The 19806-nt window shown below is 43.9% G+C and overlaps 2 protein-coding genes across 2 annotated transcripts; both read right to left on the bottom strand.

Annotated features, from left to right (window-relative positions):
- Positions 1-1349: 1349 nt before the first annotated feature.
- tasorb (transcription activation suppressor b) lies at positions 1350-14795 on the bottom strand. Its single transcript, XM_070910334.1, has 23 exons — positions 14492-14795; positions 12833-12978; positions 12464-12556; positions 12305-12377; positions 11954-12045; positions 11728-11862; positions 11495-11619; positions 11336-11367; positions 10878-10983; positions 10474-10577; positions 10123-10232; positions 8728-8800; positions 8538-8612; positions 7446-8306; positions 6560-6870; positions 6355-6457; positions 5391-6250; positions 4600-4722; positions 4042-4201; positions 3841-3949; positions 3539-3717; positions 3272-3406; positions 1350-3034 (listed from the first exon to the last, which is right to left on the bottom strand). Exons 1-23 carry the CDS (start codon positions 14793-14795, stop codon positions 1779-1781), a joined length of 5565 nt encoding a protein of 1854 aa, XP_070766435.1. The 3' UTR covers positions 1350-1778.
- Positions 14796-15838: 1043 nt separating this feature from the next.
- On the bottom strand, positions 15839-18497 carry asb14b (ankyrin repeat and SOCS box containing 14b). Its single transcript, XM_070909843.1, has 9 exons — positions 18373-18497; positions 18228-18280; positions 18007-18138; positions 17767-17925; positions 17425-17670; positions 17021-17189; positions 16383-16917; positions 16085-16238; positions 15839-16017 (listed from the first exon to the last, which is right to left on the bottom strand). The coding sequence occupies exons 1-9, from the start codon at positions 18495-18497 to the stop codon at positions 15839-15841; spliced, it is 1752 nt and encodes a 583-aa protein (XP_070765944.1).
- Between the last annotated feature and the right edge of the window lie 1309 nt (positions 18498-19806).

Raw genomic sequence — 19806 nt, 5'->3', positions numbered from 1 at the left:
GCATCTGCTGGATGAATAACCAAGCAACTGTGTGCTAACAATTTAGCCTCATGAACTTTAAAGGTAACATGTCAATGTTGTGTTTTCACTTGTGTCGGCTGCCCCAAGTGGCCAAAAAAATCAGTTCATACGTTATTTTCATTATTTTCATACGTTTATTTTGAGCGGCAGTTGTATATTCCTGCCATTTATTAGACAGAAAAGGTAATGTTATATAATCCTGACACACTGATATTTATGAAAATGACTTCCATATTTTTGTTAATGGCTGTACTTTTGCCTGAATCTCAACATGATGTATATTCAGTTTATTTTTCCTGATATATTTCATTGTATTATATTTATTTCCCTTTAAAAATCAATAGAGTTCAGACATTTTTTTGTAACTGAATGAACAGAGTTCTTTCCCCCTACATCATCAACACCTCTGAGGATCCCTTGAACCTTGAACACAACACTGCAAATTCAGCACAGTGGTAAGTCTAAGACTGTATTTGTGGTGGGTATTTCAGGTGTAAATGTATCTGTGGAATAGGGTGCTTTAAAAAAATAAAAATAAAATAAAAAATAAAACATCCTGCTCTGTGTTTGTGTGATGGTCTTAGCTGCAATTGATGTAATGGAGGAAAATGTTCTCACAGTTTCCAAAGTTACCATGGCGCAGCTATTGCACAACTGGAAAGGGACTCTGGAGATAAAGTGTTAACCTATTTTCCACATTAACAGGAAAGGGCACCCTCTGGTGTTTATCTCCACCAGATACTCCACTGACTTAATAACACCCTACAATAGACCCACACAGAGGACATCAACCCTCGTAATGATCCTTTCAGTGGGGGTAGAGTTGAGGGGCCAGTGGCACCCTGCACAAAGTCTCAAAAGGATTTTAAGTGCTGCATTTCCTCCAAACTGCTCTCCATGCAGTTTCCCCTGCTGAAGAAAATAGATTTAACTGATTTCTACTGCAGTGCCCCATGCCTTCTGTCATGGTGAGAAAATTGTCTTTTCCATAGTATTTAAAGGCTTGTTTTTAATATACAAGTTTAGGTATAGTTTTTATGAGCACCAACACACCTTGAGTTTCTCCTAAAAATCTGAACTATTGATTCAAATGAGAATACTTTAATTTCATCACTTCACTTCATATTACACACTTTATTATGATCTACTGCTATTTTGAGATTAAATTATCAATCCTCATACTGCACATACAAATTGTAGGTAGCTAAATAAAATATGGAGTTTGAGTGAAAGGACAGTAAGACAGCTGTGATTTAGGTTTTTAATGGTTTGCTTGACACTGTCATCAAACTGGTGACACAAACAGGATTTGAAATGTTTTATTTTAATAGAATTTAGGACAACCAAATATGTAAAATAAAAAAAAAACCAACAGCAAAAGTGAAATTTCATTCACTATTATTTTTTTTCCTTAAAAAAATACCAGCCTTGCTCACAAACCGTTTCAAAACCGGGACAAACAGAAATAACATGATAAAGTCCGAGAAGCTGGAAGGCCATTAACATTTGTTGGCAAATATAAATATAGTGGTTTGAACAGGGTCTCAAATAGCTCACATGGAAAGAGTGTACATACAGTTTACATGACAGTAGGACACTCGGCACTGCCTGTATCAATTTTTTTATTAATGTAGAAAACCAGGATCCTTATTTACTGATTTAATCAATGTGTTTCACAAGGAAATATGTACATTCAGCCAGCTCTAATAGTCTCTGGAGTATGGCGTTTGTGTTGCCCCGTTCATCATGTTGATTGTCTATTCAGGCGCATAGTTGTGAGAGTATGTGTAGTCCGAGTAGTAATCCTGTGCCCCACCCCTGCCTGCTGGGTAACCCCAAGAGCAGGGTCCACTTCCAGTCCCGCCCCCCCGATCATGTCCTCGTCCTGGCTGAGGCCAAAGTCCTACTGGTGGGACTCCTCTCCCACGATAGCTCCCTAAAGAACCAGGACCCATACCACCCCGCATGGGCCCATGATCCATCTGTCCAGGGATGGCACCTATACTACCAAAGCCCACACTGCACATTGGATGTGGAGGCAGCTTAGGTCTGATTACTGAGCCCCCCCTGGTGGCCACTGTGGGAATGCCCACAGATGCACCAAGGTTGTCAGCGCAATTCACCTGAGTTCTGGCCCCCTGACTACCAGGGGTGCTGCCTCCCAGGGTTTCCCCAGTCTTAGGGAGTCCACTGGGGTCCACTGGGCCAGATGTGACCACAGGCTGGCTGCAAGCAGTCTCACAAGTGCTGGTCCCTGCTGTCCCCCACACACCCTCCCCAGGTCCACTGTGTGTCCTGTTGTGTTGCGAGGGGGTCCCGCTAGCATTTATAGGAATGCCAGCCATGTAACCTGGCTGGACTGAGTCACTATGGTCTGTGTAGGGGAGGGAGGTAGTGAGCGGAGAGTTCCCAGCAGCCCCAACTCCTCCAGTGTCCGAGCCATATGTGTGGCCCAGCATCATGAGGTGAGGTGGAGGAGGAGGTTTGACCTCCAAGGGGAGGGAAGCCAGGTTGGATAGAGGTCCTGCTGTGGCCATGACAGGTGCGGTTGGGACTGTGACTGAGGCTGTGGCTGAGGGGCGGTATTCCTGTTCCTGGGTGCTGCTGCAGGGTGAGGCAGGATAGGCCGGGGATGCCGCATAGCTAGAAGAGCCAGTGTAGGATGACCACGAGGCTGAAGGACACAGGAAGCTCTGGTGTGGATTCACAGGAAAACCTCCTGGCGACAAGCTGCCAATGTCTGAAGGGCCCATACCAATCTGGTTCGTGGCTTTGAATTGAGAGATGGCTGTTTTGAGAGCGCTGTAGTCAGACAGCGTTGGAGTTCTCTCTGGGGTAGCCTGCTGGTCTGGGAGTGGAGGACGAAACTCCTCCATCTCTGGTGGGGGTGGCTGTGGAGGGTGCCCCTTCTTAACTTCCTGGTTCTGCTCGGGGGGATCTGATATGGTCGGTGGCTCGCCATCATCAGAGTCTAATGACATGTCCTCCTCTTCCACACACTCATCATTCACTACTGGGAGAGCAGGAGAGGGCAGAGAGGGAGAAATGGAAAAGCAGAAAGGAAAATATTATCAAACATGTGTGTTACAAATGCATTAAGAGTATCAATCGGCTGGGTAGTTCAGACATCTTTAACTGGCGAGATAACTGTATAGAACAAAAGGCAATTTAGCAAAGCAATTACACTATAGCAAAATGACATGAAATCCCAGGTGTTTTGGTGTTTAGTCCTATTGTTGACGCTACCCACCAGTAGAGGGCGGTGTTGGGAGCTCATTCTGATTAATGGAGCCAATCAGACTGTGGAAACCGCTCATAACATCATCAATGCTCCCAATCACTATTCCATTTCTGGAGTACTGTAGGAACATCTCAAATGGCCTCTCTGTAAAAACACAACACAACATGCAAAATCCAGTGAACACTGTAAATGAGACATGGTAATAGTAAATACTTTATCATTCTAATAATGTATATCATTTATATAATAAGTTAATAGCGATGAGGATGAAGATACCTGTGAGGAAGATGAGGTGCCGCTGCTGCGTGTGCTGAGCTTGAAGCTTGATCAGGCATTCCAGATCTGGAGCCTGACGCGACTGGGTGTCACACTCGTGATAAGGGAGGAACTCCACTAGGTGCTTCTTCTGATAGGCTGTTAGAAGGTTCAGCAGCCCCATGGCGTTGGTGTTTAACCTTTAAGAGAACAGCAAAAGTGGATCCATACAGTGTGAGATTTTTTATTCACAGCTCAAGTCTGACAAGATCATTTTTATTTGATTACTACGGTTTTGGATAAGCTCCTACTGAGATACTGACCTCCCCAGTTCTTTCAGCTTCTTCTGGGACTTACAGTGCACCTTCCACTGCCAGGGGTGTTCAGGGGTGCTCTGCTCCTCCAAGAACTTAAGCAGCCCCTGCAAACGATCTGGACAAAACAAACGACACAAGCTCTGAAGTATCGTCCAACTGATGTTTCCATGAAGTCTCACAGCTCCCACAAGGAAAAGGAAAACTTACCCTGTGTGATAAGGTCAGGGTTGAGGACAAACTCATCAGACACCATGAAGCCTCCAGACACAAACAGCTCATTATAAGTGTGGTTCTTGACGTCGTCCAGAGTGTCCACTCCAGCAAAGCTCACTGAGGGCAGCTTCTTCAAAGACATCAGAGCCGGGATCTGCAGGGTACATTTTTTTTTATACAAATGGAGTTCTTTTTGTATTAAAATGTATATAGAAAAAGAAATGTAACAAATTTCATGTAATATGTATATCTTGATACAATGTCCCCGTCAACCCTGTTATAATTAAAAAAAAAATCAACTCAGCAACCAGACAAAAACAACACTCTGCAGCAGATGTATAAATTCAATTAGGATGCCATTATTTCTGTTTGATCACTGCCTGGATAAGCTGGCACAGAGATCAGAATCAGAATCAGAATCAGAAATACTTTATTGATCCCTGGGGGGAAATTGTACAGTACTGGTGCTCCCATTCAAGATTAGAAAGCAGCATAAATTTAGAAATAAAAGTATGTACAAAATATAAAAATGAAGAGGGTGACGGGAGGTACCTTGTGCACGTGCGCGGCGATGTCCTCGTTCTGAATGATGATGAGGAGCTTATCTAAACTGCTGCTGTTTTCTAGAAACGTCTGCGGGCTGCACTCGCTGTTGCCAAGACTTTTCAAATACTCCTTTGTGACAGACAGGAGAGACGTAATTGTTAGAGACAGACAGATGAACTTGTCCTTCTCTCTTACACGTACGAGTACTGACTGGCTGACAGATACAGAAAGAGCTGAGTACTGAGACGTGGAACACATAGTGACAAAGAGGAGCTAGCGGAGCCTTTCACATTCAAACTGTAGACCTGCATTTCCACTTGTGTATGCCTGTGCAATTCACTAATGCAGAAAGCCATGGAGGCTCTTTGGCGCCAATAAAAAAAAAAGTTGATCTAAATTAAGACTACAGATGTAAAATCAGAAGTAATAACAGTAATATGTTGAAGTAAAGCTGAAATTATTTGATTACATGGATTCACAGAAAATTATTACAGTCATTTTGATAATACAGTTAAAGTTTAGGTAGTTTACCAAATAAAATCACCTGTTCCAGATTCTCAAATGTGAGGCTTTTGTATTTAGATGTACATTCAATATCTCTGAGTTTTGGGCTTCTGAATGGATAAAACAAGCAAGTAGAAGACGTCAACTACCTTTTTTCACAATCTTTTTGACATTTTATTGACTAAACGATTCATTGTAAAAAAAAACAAAAAAAACAAGCCATTGATTAATTGATAATGTGAATAACTGTTGCTGCTCTACTTTCAAGACCACATTGGAACGTTTCATTGTACCTTGATCTCCTTGCAGACAGTGCTCTCCTCCCCCTCGTCCCCGGAGTAGATGTAGAATTTGACTGTATTCTTAGTGACGTCCTTAAAGATCTCCACCAGGCTGCTGAAAACCTCAGGCTTCAGCTGACCGATGAGGCTGCCAGCCAGCAGGCCGGACCCACTCCCAGAAGCAGGGCCTGGGTTTTGGGAGTTGCATTCTGGAGAGTCTGCTGTGACTTGAGAGGGAGAATACATCTCTCCCCCCAACTCAGTTGAGGAGGCTTCTGATTTAGCCTTAGTGGATGACTTCTCTTTGACAGTGACCATTTTACCACTCTGAGAGGAGGTGGTGCTCTTCGACAGGGGGGGGTCTGCTTTAGTTTTGGAAGTCTGCATGGGGGTGGGGGGTGGTGTTGTAAGATTAGATGTTGTCACCGGGGGAGGTGGTGAAGTGACCTTAGAGGGAGCAGGTGGGGCTGGGATCAACTTGTCCATCTTCTCACACAGCGCTTTGACATGCCCCTGAACGGGGACAGGGGACACGTAGGGCACAACAAAGTCTGAGAAGCAGCTGTTGGGAATCCAGCAGTGGCGTGGAGGCAACCGCGGGGGTAGCTGCGAACTATAGCAGATGTGGTGCGTCTGCATGATGTTTTTAATGTCAGAGGTGAGACTGTGAATTTCCTGGTTGAGTATAGTGTCCAGGCTGATGGAGGGCCTGAAGGGAATTTCCTCCACGACCGGTAACGTGGGTGGTGCAGCCGCCTTTTTTACTTCTACGGCTGCAGGCGTCTTCGGCTCTGTGTAGCCGTCTGCCACTGCCACAGGCTCCGGCTCCGGCTCCGGCTCGGACTTTGGCTCAGGAAAAGGCTGTGCTTTGTCTGGAAGAAAGCAGACAGGAAAGTTATCACAATCATGCCTTGTGAGCCAGATCTAAATATGCCTACAAGGGAGAGGTCTGTGTGCACTGTCTGCTCTGAGGTACCTTCATTGGCGGTGTTAACCCAGGTCAGGTCGTCTGAGGTGTGAGCTTGCTCTGGTGGGGAGCCCGTGCTGAGTGGACTACCAGGGCTACAATCCATGTCCTCCTAAACAGAGAAAACACCAGAAGTTATTTTTATGTCTGCGAATTTAATGCATGGTAAAATATTCCAAAATAACAACCCTAGAATCTGCCGTTTACATCTCACCTCTGTGTAGTTTGTTTGCAATGCTGGCTCATTTTGTTTCCTAAGATCTGGGTCAGGGGTGACAGGTTCCAGCCTCCCTGAACCCGTTGAGGGTTCACCGTGGTTTAACTGCACAGGCATTGAACCCTGAGCCACGGCTTTGTTGAGAGTAGCCAGGAGGATCTTGAGAAGGCGCTGGGTCTCGTTGACTGCTGTGGCGTTGGTGTTGCCGCGAGCCCTCAGGTCAGTGTCGTAGATGCCCATGCTTTCCATCACTGCTGTCAGATTGTCGCTCTGTCCACTCTCATCTCCGATCTCATCCGCTTGGGCTCCTAGCATACACACAATTAATTAGAGGCCTTTGCTAAATTTGGTATGTAAGTGTACTAGAATATCCTGAGCTCTTTAATAACTAAAGCTTTCAGGCTAAAGAGAATGTGAAGGACATATGTATCCTTTTTCACATTCCCTACAGGACGTATTATTGCAAATTTGTCAACTTTAACAAGCTAAAATATTATTTAAAGGGGGAGACTGAAACGTTACCTTAATTGCACTAGAAATGAAAAGCCCAACTCTTTTGCTATCGCTGAGCTAGCTTTATGGATTATGAACAGCTACCTGGATTAGCAACAAAAGTGCATGTATCTTGACATGAAAGTGTCAAATGTAAACAATCATAAAGGAATTAAAATTGAATGTAAGCCAATACAATAGCTGCTTGTTAATATAGTGCCAATGGGCAGCAATGTTTTTTTTATTTGCAGTGCAATTGCTGAGAAATGTTGTGAAACTAATATAATATCCATTCTTCCAGAGGAATTGACTTTGAGGCAGTAGAACAGTAACAACAATTGAAATGATGCCATTTAAATGAAGCTACATAGACAGCTGCAGCCCTCCTCACCTCTACTGGGTTCCCCGTTGCTCAGCGGATCTGTGCGTTGGTGTTTGTTCAGGCCCCCCCTCTCATCTCCCTCAAACTTTCTCTTCAGACTGTTGGCTTCCCAAGCCCCATCCTCTCCCCTTTCCTTCCCAGGATCCTTCACTAGTGCTTTCTTATGGAGCTGAATCAGCTTAAGCAACTGTTTCATCTTGTCTTTATCATACTCATTCTGGGACAGCCGCAACCTCTGAGTGGGCTGAGGCTGAGACTCGATGTGGGACTTGTGCTGCACCTGGGCCCCATTAGAATGGGCCGACCCTGGCCTCCGTCTGCTGCTGTCTGGGGTTGGCTTCTCCTGTGCTGGCCTCTCTGGAGGTGGCCTCTCCGGCGGTGGCCTCTCCTGGGGCAGCCTTTCTTGGGGTCTCTCTGCCCTGTCCGAGCCCCTGTCCGAGCCGCCCCAGTCAGAAACGGGGCTGTATTCCACTGGGGCTGGAGCAGGTGTGGGTATGGGTATGGGGTTTCGTATTCTTTCAATTATGTCCTTCGCCTTATTCAGAGGTAAAATGTAGTTGGCTGGGTTGTGGACGTAAGAGCGCAGCACAGAATCCATGTTAAATTTGGGTCGGGGCACTGGCAGTGGGTTGGTCCTATCGTCCACGTTATATTTGTAATCGGGCAGAGTAAACGGCCGCACCGTGCCTGAATCCATACGAGTTAAGTAATCTGTGGCCTGACGCTCCACCCCAGAGCTCAGGTCCTTGCCTGGGTTAGGGCGCAACTTGAATAGGGCATAGTGCAGAGCAGGGACGAAGGGCTCCACGGAGGACAGGATAGCAGGCTGGGGCTCCACCGTCAGCGGCTCTGGCTCGAACAGTCTGGATGCTACAATGGAGGACACATATGTCAGTGTCATATAAAAGATGTCTAAGTGCACTATTACAGTCTTTCGAGACAGGAGCTTAATAACAGCCAACACAGGAGTCACCTTTTAATAAAACAGGAGGAGGGTTCGGTAGGTAGATCATCCTCTGTTTGCTAATAAAACCTTCATGCAAACGCTGCCACTGGGGCCCAGTCAGAAAAGGGGATGGACAGATGGTGAATAATACTTACAATACTTGACAACCATCCTTGACTCCTGAAAGATGAATAATGCTTGTAGGTTCTTCTCCACCCGCCCCCGACGCTCTAGAAAACAAACAGCAACTTTTTTTTAATGCTGAACCCTCACTGAAGGGAACAAGTAGGTGTTCAACTGACACAACACTGGATTTTGAGAGGAGAGTAAAAAGCTTTTTGGCACCTTTGGACTCAACCATCTGAGCTGAGGACAGCAGGAAGAGAAAGCCCCTGTCAAACAAGGACTTCACCAGCACCTGAATAAGGAGAGGAGTAGAGAGCAGTCATAAGCAAACAGGGTGTATCATTATCACATAATGTTTGCACTTACTCTTTGTGTACACTTGTACTACATTGATGGTTTCATTGTATTTGTTTATGGTTATAAAAAAACAAAACTGGAATTACGACCCAGCGGTGGTACGCATCCACCAACCAGTCAAATTGCACTTTACATCCATGCCTGTCCAGAATCATAATATATGTACTGAATATTTGGAGGGATTTTAATAAAAAAGTATGTGTATTTTTTGGCTAAATAGAAGTTATCACTATATTGATAATACATAACATAATTGTATACGATTCCAGGCAGAATGGGCGACATGGAGGGTTAGTTATTGTTTACACATTGCATCTTCCCAGTCAACATGTGTGTGAAATATGGAATCGCCTAATTCATTCTTAAATCATGGCTAAAGATCTATTTTGAGGTCACAATGACCTTTGACCTTTGAGTCAAAAGTGTCACCTATTCAGTGTCCGACCAACTGTGAAATACGGTCACATTCTCCCCTTCTTTTCCTGAGTTATGGTGTTGACTAATGAGGTCCGGGTAACCTTGACCTTTGACCTTTGATAAGCAAAATCTAATAGTTCTTCCTTGAGTCCAAGTGGACATTTAAGGCAAATTTGAAGAAATTCAAAGTTCAAAGTGTTACTGAGATGTCATGTTCACGAGAATGGGATGGACGTGAGGTGTGAGGGAAATTCCTGTTTTTAATTATGTGTTTTCCAATATGATCATGTCTTTCACAGTATGAAAGCTCATTAGAAAAGAGTGTAGCCTGGAGGTTAAGGCCTCACTCTCACTTCTTCAGTGTGTTCTGAGAAATTAATGATGTATCTTGCCATAACAACGGGATGTGTATGTGGAAAAATTTATGGAGTAAAGGCAGGTGGTGAATGTTTTGAGATAATGTAACGTAAGAAGGAGAAGATCGACGTTCTTAAGCCAAGAAAATGTCATGCCCCAGTAAGGAAAAGCCATGACGATTTGAGTGACATCATGTGCATCCAGTTCTTTGTCTACAGTTAATGTGTGTTACTATAAGAGCTGACTAGAGACTGCCTCTAGTCATCATCTGTGTAATGCTGATTTGACTCATTGCTTGCAAGCAATAAAAGATCTTTGTGAGGATTTGAATATTGTGTCATTCTGGCATTACCAACTCTCATCTGTACTCGCAGCACTACATTTATTTAGTTGACAAACTGTGATTCAGTGAACTGATTCTGTATCTTTTGGGGGATTTTCAAGCAGGAGAACCTGGTAGATAACAGCTACAGGGTGACTCACCATCCTGTCCCTCTCCAGTTTATTGACCAGCCCTGCCAAGCTGCCGCTGGTCGGTTTGCCTTTTCCATCCACCACCTCAAACAGGCTGCAGGACATCCCACACTTCATCACTGCGGACAAACAAAAGCAAGGTGGAATGCACATCAGACCCATAACTCATCTACGTAGTCAGCTTTATCTGAAATAATGCAACACTGTTTATAACTTCAATGGATTTAGTGGGGTTTCTGTAATACCCGATGCAGTGTAGCTTTAGAAATTGGATTTCAAGTAATGCCTTACTGCCAACATCCCAAGGGCATTTCTCTATCATTTCACCATGAGATACACACATGTGGGGTCCGGACTGACCTTCCCGTGATGCGCTGTAGGTGTCCCAAGAAAAGAGCACAGAGGGAATCTTTCGCTTCACCTGCTCCAGCTGCATACCACGACTCACCTCCAGCTTCTCAGGCCTGCAGGGGAGCACATGGAGATTGATCAAAGAGCAACTCATAACAAATTCCATTAAGAAAATAGTCTGAATAATATAATACTTTAACTTCCTCTTCTCGCCTAAAATTTCCTTGTGTAATTTCCCCCCGGGAATCAATAAAGTATTTCTGATTCTGAAAAGATATGTGCAGTCTGTTCAGCACATAAAAATATTTTGCAGCAAATAGGGTCTTTAATGATTAACAGAGGAAATTCTAGTTGCACTGCGGGTGTTTTCTAGATGTACACGGAATTATATGAAAAATTAAAGGTTTACTCACAGTTTGAAAGGAAGGTAGGGGCGTGAGGAGGATCGTAAACAGATTGGGAATAACTCCTTGCCCTTGTTTGCTAGTGGGCCACTCCACACAGTGTAGCAGCTCTTCCCTGCAATGGCATCAACAGCACAGGTCAAAGGTCAGACATGATGCACAGAGGAGGCAGGGCTCATAACATTTCAGAACTGCTGGTTTGTCACTGAAAAGGCACATTTGTGACACATACTCTTATTAGAAAATCTCGAAAATTGTTGAATCTAATTTGAGTGCAGCACTTAAAATGCAACTGACTAGCAGTGAGCGTGCCAAACAAAGTGTTAAAGTTAAGTCTTAGGTAGCTATTAACATTATTGACGATTGTTGCAGATCGGCAGTTTTCCGCTCCGAAATGGCCTTTACACATATTCCAGTTTACACAGACATGACATTCATGAAATATATAAGATAAAAAAATGTTTTACCTCTACTTCCTTCTGAGGAAATAGTGTTAAACCTGAAAAGGAGAGAAACAGAAAGCTTGTTTACAAACACAGAACTCCGTGGAGATGTTACACGTCTTGCAAGCCTCCCCAACCGCTTGAAAATACTTGCTGAGTTTCACCATTTCCAGGAATGCGTACCTGTGTGCAGTCATAGGAGTTGCTGCAGACTCTTTGCCTTTGTACTGAAAGGAAACCACAGCGTAGGGGCACACGTGCCTGGGCCGTGCCTTGATCTCATCAAATGCAAACTCGAAAAAATATTGCTGAAAGATGACAAGAAAGGCACATTAAAAACTAAATAAATAAACGTCAAAAATTACTTTGAACGCAATACATACAATAAGTGAATGAAGAAGAAGAAGAATGCTTACCTGTGTGAGCTCAAACGCCCTGTAAGACAGCAAAGACGTAACCCTATTGGCACTTTTGGACAAGTGACAGTCAAACTTGGGTGTAGGTTCTATAGCATTCTTAGGTACGTTCTCATGGATGTGCTTTATTCGGCCCTGAGAAACAAAACATGCTGGTGAGCTATGAGCCCCACGAGAATTAGAAATCTGTCAACATCACAAAATGAAAACAGAACGGTAGACATACCCTCATAACTTTAAAAACGATCATGTCTCCAATCGAGCCCACTTCAAACGGATTGATTTGTAACAAATCAGAATATTTGGAGAGATAAACACCTACAATGACAGAAGAACTGAATTTTAGTAAAAGCATCATAATCATACTCCATCAAAATCTAAAAAAAAATCGCGGGTAGTCAGTTATGAACCAACATTTAAGTGATCTATTGCTGCATATAGCGAGCTGTTGTTAAGGTCTGTATTAGCGGGCTTCAGTTGTAACTTTATCAGGTGCATTAATCCCAAAACCATCTTTCCATCTACAACAATATAGTCCCCTTTTAAGTCAACAGCAAGATGCAAGAGACTAACTTACCCTGTGATGGATTTCCTAGTGTCTTTATTCTGGAGTGCCCAACCGACAGACCCTTCTCGCAGGTCCACTGGAGCTGGACATACAAGAGAACACACAAAGCTCAGGATCGTGCCATCAATATCAAAACATCATGCTTTATAACTTGTCCTTCATTAATACCTTGGATTTGTCTGGATAAAGGAAGCAGTACGACTCAGTCAGTTCTTGTTCGGTCCGCCCCTCCTGCTTCATCTCTCTCCGCTTCTCGATGAACTGGCACACAAAGCGAGTAGACAGCAAATGAGATACAGCAGTCTGGACCTCACAGACTCTTACATACATGGCTCTCGCAGAATGTGGAACACGGGAAGATCACATGCTGAAAACGTCTTATCACAGCCTGCCCTCAGCATGTGCTCTTTCCTGTCGCATGAATTACAGCAAGAATTATAGCACGGCAGAGTTGTTTTAACATCTTCCATTAATGAAAAAGGGAGCAACTGAAATGCTCATGTTAACATGGTCGTGTTCAGGAAGACAATGACCAACCTCCTTCTCCAGCAGCTCATTGCGAATGAGCCTGGCCTTGCAGTAGGAGAAGGTTCCTCGTGATGATGAGTCTAGGTAAAATGAGGAGACGATCTTCACAAGGTCTTCAAACTCCCGGCTGTCCGGGGGCAGAAAATGGTACAAGCCTGCACACACAGAAGTGAATCAGTGGATTAGTATATTTGCATCTGCAGCATAGACCTGTGTGCGTGTGCAGAGGAGGATCAGTACAAAAAGTAGCACACCACATCAAAACTTTAAGTCGAACTGCAGGAGACAGCAACATCATCAAACTGCCTATGATCCTTCTCTCTCAGAGCAATATGGCATGAACATATCACACAAGTCTAAAATATGTTTCTTTCTTACACAAGAAGAGGATTCACTGTGTTTAGACTTCAGCTCAATATTTAAGTCACATGTTCTCACATAAAAAGTGATGTAAACTGAGTGCTTGCAGGCAAGAATTCTTTGTGTACGTTTAGTACAGCAGCATCCTATGCTGAACTAATTTCTCATGTGTGAAAGCCAGCTCAACAGAATAGGTTATCGATATGTGCTTTAAGAGTTAAAAACACTGATCGACAACAGTAACAAGGAACCCCTTACATCAACAAACTGTACAGGTGACCAAGCCTTGCATACGTCTGTATTTACACAAGGTTTATGTCAGTCCAAACACATGCAGGCAGGCAACCTGGATGGAGCGTCATCAGCCTCAAGCTGTGGGGTCACAAGCAGTAAATATCCCTCATGTGAGGCAAAATAATGAAGACTGGAGACAGGCCAGTGGAGTGTGCACACAGCCAAGTCTCTCAGTGTCCCACAGTTAAGTTTCCAACTTGGGCAATGAGACATTTCATGCATTAAATATGCAACCTCCTGAGGGAAAGGTTGACCAAATACTGCAAGCACAGCTGCTTGTATGAGGCTCAAAATGTTAAGTCCAGCAACTTCAGCTCAACTTTGCATATATACAAATGCCTGATGTATCACAGCAAGGTTTGCCACAACCACTGTCCATCTACCACTTGACTAAAGGAGCTAACACCTTATGACAAATATAATGGGGCTGTATGGGAATTATTGTACTCTGAGGAGTATTGAGGTGTAAAGGGGTGCGCTGAAATAGCAGTGACATCAAGCTGCGACAAGGGGTGGGCAGCCCTACTTAGACTTCATTAAAAGTGTCATGGTACTGTGAAAACATCTTAAATAGACAAGTGGGGAGGATGAATCCATGCCCTTCACTGAGGTCACTGAGACACCCACATGTTGTCAGGTGATGGCTGCAACACACTCATGACAACAGCAGCATTATTCAGTCAGACTATGGTCCCATGAAAAGGTGAAGAAACCAAACAAGGTGGGCTTTCAAATGGGCAGTCCTCAAAAGTGCAGCTTTCAGGCGCCTTCACAGAACCATTGCTGCTCACTGGTAACTTGGATACCTGAGCCGGACTGCCAAAGCTATGTCTGCTAAAACAACCACAACCACCAGGACTATCCAAGTGCTTAAACAGACCTTGGTTTAATGTAAACCTTAAAACATGTTGTTAAACTAGCGAGACCAGCTAGCTAGGAAGCTAGCAACATACAGAAGCAGAATTGTGAAAGACAGGACAGTCTCTGTTCAAAATTGTAGCGATATGGCACCACCTTTCCGCTCTCTTATCTTCCTCGGGATTTGGAAATTTCTCCGTGGCAGCTCCTCGCTCGGTCTCTGGCCAGGCAAGGGAGAACTGCTAACGCTCTGAGCGTCCGCCTGCACGCTTCTCCGCCGCTCAGGGGCTTCTTGTTCGGGCATTACACTGTCTCCACATCCAGGCTGATCGCCATTTTGGTTGGCTGTGGCCGAGGTGGCGGCTGAATTCTTCGGGGGTTCGCCACCCTCCGGCTGGAGATCGTCCGTCTCGGTACATTCAGAGTCCCTTCTCCCAACCGCGTTGGGGTTCAGGGCCATTTTCGGGCACCGTGCACGTAATATGGGCAATGTAGCTCTAACGATTACGGCGCCGCTTCACACACACACACACACTAACACTCTCCTCCTCACCCAGCCTCCGCCATTGTGAAAATGACGTACACGTTCTTCTCCACCACTGCAAAACGCTGCCGTCACTATGTTTACATACGAGAAATCCGCGCCACCCAGCGGCGGATAGATGTACTGCGAGAATTGATGGAGTGATGATATGTGTGAGTGAACATTGTGGTGAAAGTAGTGCTCACATTTAACAATACACAATAAGACTAAGATGTAGAATGCAGCCAAATATGTAAAATCTTGCTATAAAGCTGTTAATGCCCCGACTGGACATAATTACTCTGATTACATTTTAACGTCTTATTTTGGTATCACTATGCATCACTTTATAACATCTGTTTTAGACCTATTTTCCCACACACTGACATGGCTAGCAGATGACTACAGATATACACACTTACTGTAAAACCATGTAGGTGGATGCAACCCACAGAACAAGCCCACTCTTGTAATACTTAATTCCACCACCAGGCGATGACAAAGGGGATTCCTCCATGTCGCCAGACATGGAGAAAAGTTTTTATTTGCATACTGGTTTTATGCTTTCATGCACTCTCTCCTAATGGTTTTATTGGATTTGTCTGTATTCATATTATACAGTAGAGTACTCAAATTACAATAAGACTCTCAGTGTCACATAATAACAACAATAATACATTATTTGCATTATTTACAGTTATTTCAAAATGTTTCTTTAGGACCCATTTAACCAGAGGAGTCGCTATAACAAAGAGTAAATCTTTACACAAGGCATTACCATGTCACTGTAGCTATTAAAAGAAAGAACTCAAAAGTACATATAAGAATAAGAATAATATTGCAAGGCGTAAAGTACATAAAACATGCACTTGGAAAACTACACGATTTCCAAAACACAAAATCAAGGCCAGCAGATAATGGATACTAACTGTCTTTGTCCCTCTATCACAGAGGTATCAGTGGCAGCTGTAAATGTGTGTTCACGATGGGTTAACCATGCTGCCCCTGCTGTAGACATCAAACTCCTTGTAGCGTAGGTAGTCTCTCAGTCTGGGAGGAAGAGGAAGGAAGTTGATGAAAACTGGGGCTCTCAAGCGCAGGCGACTGAGATGTTCCCTTATTCGCAACCGACACAGGTGCTTCAGGCTCCGTGCATTTCCTGAGTGAAAATAAAGTCAGTTAAGTCAATGAAGGCACATGAAAAATAACTCAAGCAGGAGTCTTACTTTGAATGTGACAGATCTCCCGCCACTGTTTCTGCTCATACAAAGTCTCCTTAAGTTTGGTGCAGAAGGAGACGTGGTCGGTGTAGTCGAGCATGATGAGCACCACCTGTGCAGACAAGTGCTGAAGCCAGGACACTGTTATCACCTCACAGAACTAGAAAGAGACAAACAAAAGACACAAGTGGCAGACACAGCGAGGCCTTGAAAGAAAGTGTTGCTCCACTGGCTCCCCTGTGGAATTCATTCATATTTTTTCAAACCTTCACACCATTTTTCTCTCAGACAAGCTTTGCCTCACCACCATGTCTTTGATGACTGAGGTCGTCCATGGAGCGTAGTCATGGGAACTGTCACCATAGGGACAGTCAAAGCAACGCTTAACATCGTACCCATGGTTAAGAATCATTCTCAGCATGACCTCGTCTTTCAAGGCATACTGCAGTGCTGAGGGGAAGTGCGTGGTGTTGACGCGGGAGTAGTAGTTTACATTTGCCCCAGACTTCAGCAACGTGTTGATCAGCTCATAGTTGCCCTGTCTAAGAGCCACCTGCAGACAGTTGATAGGATCCTGGTTCGCCATTGCCCCAGCCTCTAGCAGCAAGCGGGTGCACTGAAGATCATTGTTGGACACAGCGAAGAAGAGGGCAGACCTGCGCTCGTCATCATAGTTGCGGCGCACCCTTTGGTGCAGCATGAAGTTTGGATCATAGCCAGCTTTGAGCAGTGTTTCCACACAATGGGCATGTCCCCCAGCGGCTGCAGAATGGAGAGGACTCATCCCGCTCTCCTTTACAGCGTCCAGCTTAGTCACTGGGACGAGGTGCTCCAGTGCCCTGTCAAAGAGGAGACCTCATTTAAGAACGTGACAGTAGTGGTTCAAACTCTACTTGAAAATTGGGGAAGATGGCAAGATGTTGTAGCATAGATATTTCTCACAGTATGTGTCCATGGTAGGCCACACGGTGAATTGGCAGGTGTCCACTGTAAAGAGGTATGTTGGGATCTGCTCCGTGGTCCAGCAGCAAGGAGATTATGTCAGGGTTTCCTGATGCTGCTGCATCAAACAAGACAGTGCCTGACTCCGATTCACACCACACATGGGCTCCTTCAAAATGAATACAGATAACATTAGAATATACATTTAATAGGTGATTTCCAGACCTGCAGTTGTGTTTTGGAAATCATGTACATGTTTTATGTCTGGAAAGATTAATATGTTATAAAACTAAGGCAATTATTTATTTTTTCCAACTTTTCTGAAAAGCCATAATGCTAATTGTGTTTTTCATGCGCTACATAAAGCACCTGATGGACAGGTTAATTCACATTATCTCTTATACCTTTCTGTAAGAGGATCTCCACTACGTTTAGATGTCCGTTCTGTGAAGCCAGAGCCAGCGGTGTTTTCTTTTTGATGTCACATGCATTCGGGTTGGCACCAGACTCCAGGAGCAGATAGACAAAGTTCTCCAGGCCTAAAAAGGCGGACTCGTGCAGAGCTGTCCTGTTCAGTGGTCCTGTTTGGTCTACACTGGCATTGTAGCGAAGCAATAGTGTGGCCAAGTCATACTGGTCATTCAGAATAGCTAGGAAATAAGGAATAGGAGAGAGAAGAAAAGAATTAGCAGATATCTTTGGGTGTCTGTGAAACTGGGTGCATTCTGCCTTCAGATGTCAGATACCTGCCACTAATGGAGAATCCTGCTCATCATTCTGGAGATCCGGGCTACAGCCGTTCTGTAACAGGAACGTAGCGTTCTCTCTGAGTCCATGAACCACAGCCAGAAACAGCGGCATCTCACCCTTTAGAGTACGACACTGGGCTGCACCTGGGGCTGATGCTGCAACCCAAACACAAAACATCTGGTCAACATGCCAGAATTTAAAAAGAGTCTGTACATTACAGTTGTACTTTTAATAACCTGAGAAGATAATCTCGAGGATCCTTTTATCCTCTTGCACTGCAGCCTCATGCAGTGGGATCCATCCTCGTTCATCAACTCTGGACAGAGCCTCTGGTTGCACTGCCATTCTGTTCAGTGCATCTTCATCGCCTAAATATGAAGACATTATATCAGAGCTGCTGGCGAGATTAATGATAATCTGATATGCAACAGCTTTGACAGGAATTACATCACCTTACCCTCCCTAATCGCTTTGAAAATCTCATCAGGGTTGTCACTGGGTTTTAGATCACTACAGAAAGAAATAAAAAGGATTCAAATGATCAACAAGAGATACACAATGTGTAGTAAGAGACTTTTAACCCAGGGTGGTTAGAGATTAACCTTGGATTCAATCCTTTGAGCTTTCTATATTGAATCAGACTTTGCTCAATTATGTATTGCGTTGCCTCATCTTCATCCAAGTCGTCCTCTGATTGATAAAAGTCATCTTCTGTCTCTGTGTTCATCTGTTAGTCCAGAAAGGGTCAATGCAAAGGGGGTTGCTCTGGGGAGACACAGCCAGAAGGTAAACAAGGCCATAAAAATCTGGTACCCGAGAACTCGCACTTCACATGCAGCCTTGAATACCAATAGGGAAAAGTGAACTACAACACAGTGCAGCTAAGCATGGGATAGTTGCAGTCTTATTCCTGTTGTTGAATGAGATGTGAAAATGAGTTTAATGACACTACAATGCGTTCAAGATATTGAATCTAATGATTCCAATGAGCAGTCCCATTGTGTCCCACTTTCGTGCCCTATAGCTCTTAACTTTACAGGCCCAGTAAGAGCAGATCTCATGCAAAGAATTTACAGTATTTCTCTCTCAGCGTTGCCAAAACAAATGCATTGAGATTCCTACTGCACAAATGACAGCTGTTAGCACTTCCTATACATGAATCTTAAAGTAACAGCAGATATGTCATAAAGAAAACAAAAAGGCCACAACAAGACATTTTTTTTTCAGTGTCACAAGTGCTATTAAATGACCTGGATATTCAACAACATACTATGGAAATTCAACAGCTACAAACCACAAAGTTCAACAGGTTGTCTTTAACAGCAAACTCCACACTAATGAAGAGTTTTTCCCTAGATGCATTATTTATTTATTGTCTGGTGTTTACCTTCAGTCAAATGGCTGTGCGCCTTCGGTGCCTTTTAGAACAGTATAGCCAGTAGGCTCCTCAGTACCCACACATACTGCAGCTATTTATATCTCTCCCACTATAAATATCAGATCACGGGGTCTTCACAGGCAGCACCTAGCTTTGACCCACTGAGCACTGCAACAACTGCCACCATTATGCTCATATGCACATTCACTCTTCAGTGGCCATTATTGAAAAAACACAGCAGGAAGACTTTAGCAGTAAAACCATAAAAATAGGCAAATTTTTTTTGGGATTTAATTACATTTTATTATAATCTGTGCAATTCATTGTGCATATGCCCCAAATAGTGTTCTTACTTCGTATCTTAAATACTGATGCTGAGATTGCCCTTATTTACATATGCGTGCATTAGTGTAAATTTACATTTCCATATTGCATATATCAAGTTGAGTTTTCTTCACTTTTTAGTCAGTGATCATTCATAAGAAACGTTTATTTTCCCGATATTGTTGCTGTACTGTTTTACACAGCTAGGTCTGTATAATAAAGACAAAGCAGTAGATTATAGCCAACACATTAATAGCTTGTGAGGCATTCATAAGTCTGTAGTCGGTATCAGCTCACAGTGAGGAACCAAGAGACAAAAAGGTGACAAACAGAG

The sequence above is a fragment of the Enoplosus armatus genome, chromosome 8 (assembly GCF_043641665.1).
Source record: "Enoplosus armatus isolate fEnoArm2 chromosome 8, fEnoArm2.hap1, whole genome shotgun sequence".
Classification (NCBI taxonomy): Eukaryota; Metazoa; Chordata; class Actinopteri; order Centrarchiformes; family Enoplosidae; genus Enoplosus; species Enoplosus armatus.
Note: the sequence above shows the minus strand (reverse complement) of the source record. Positions and strands in the feature narration are given on the sequence as shown.

Coding starts and splice junctions, on each gene's coding strand:
- tasorb (XM_070910334.1), bottom strand. CDS start 14,795: ATGGCCCTGAACCCCAACGCGGTTGGGAGAAGGGACTCTGAATGTACC. Junction 12,979..14,491: donor GAAGATAAGAGAGCGGAAAG/GTGGTGCCATAT, acceptor CTGTGTGTGCAG/GCTTGTACCATTTTCTGCCC. Junction 4,723..5,390: donor CTGTCTGCAAGGAGATCAAG/GTACAATGAAAC, acceptor TCTGTCACAAAG/GAGTATTTGAAAAGTCTTGG.
- asb14b (XM_070909843.1), bottom strand. CDS start 18,497: ATGAACACAGAGACAGAAGATGACTTTTATCAATCAGAGGACGACTTG. Junction 18,139..18,227: donor TTTCAAAGCGATTAGGGAGG/GTAAGGTGATGT, acceptor CTTCATATTTAG/GCGATGAAGATGCACTGAAC. Junction 17,671..17,766: donor GGATTCTCCATTAGTGGCAG/GTATCTGACATC, acceptor CTTATTTCCTAG/CTATTCTGAATGACCAGTAT.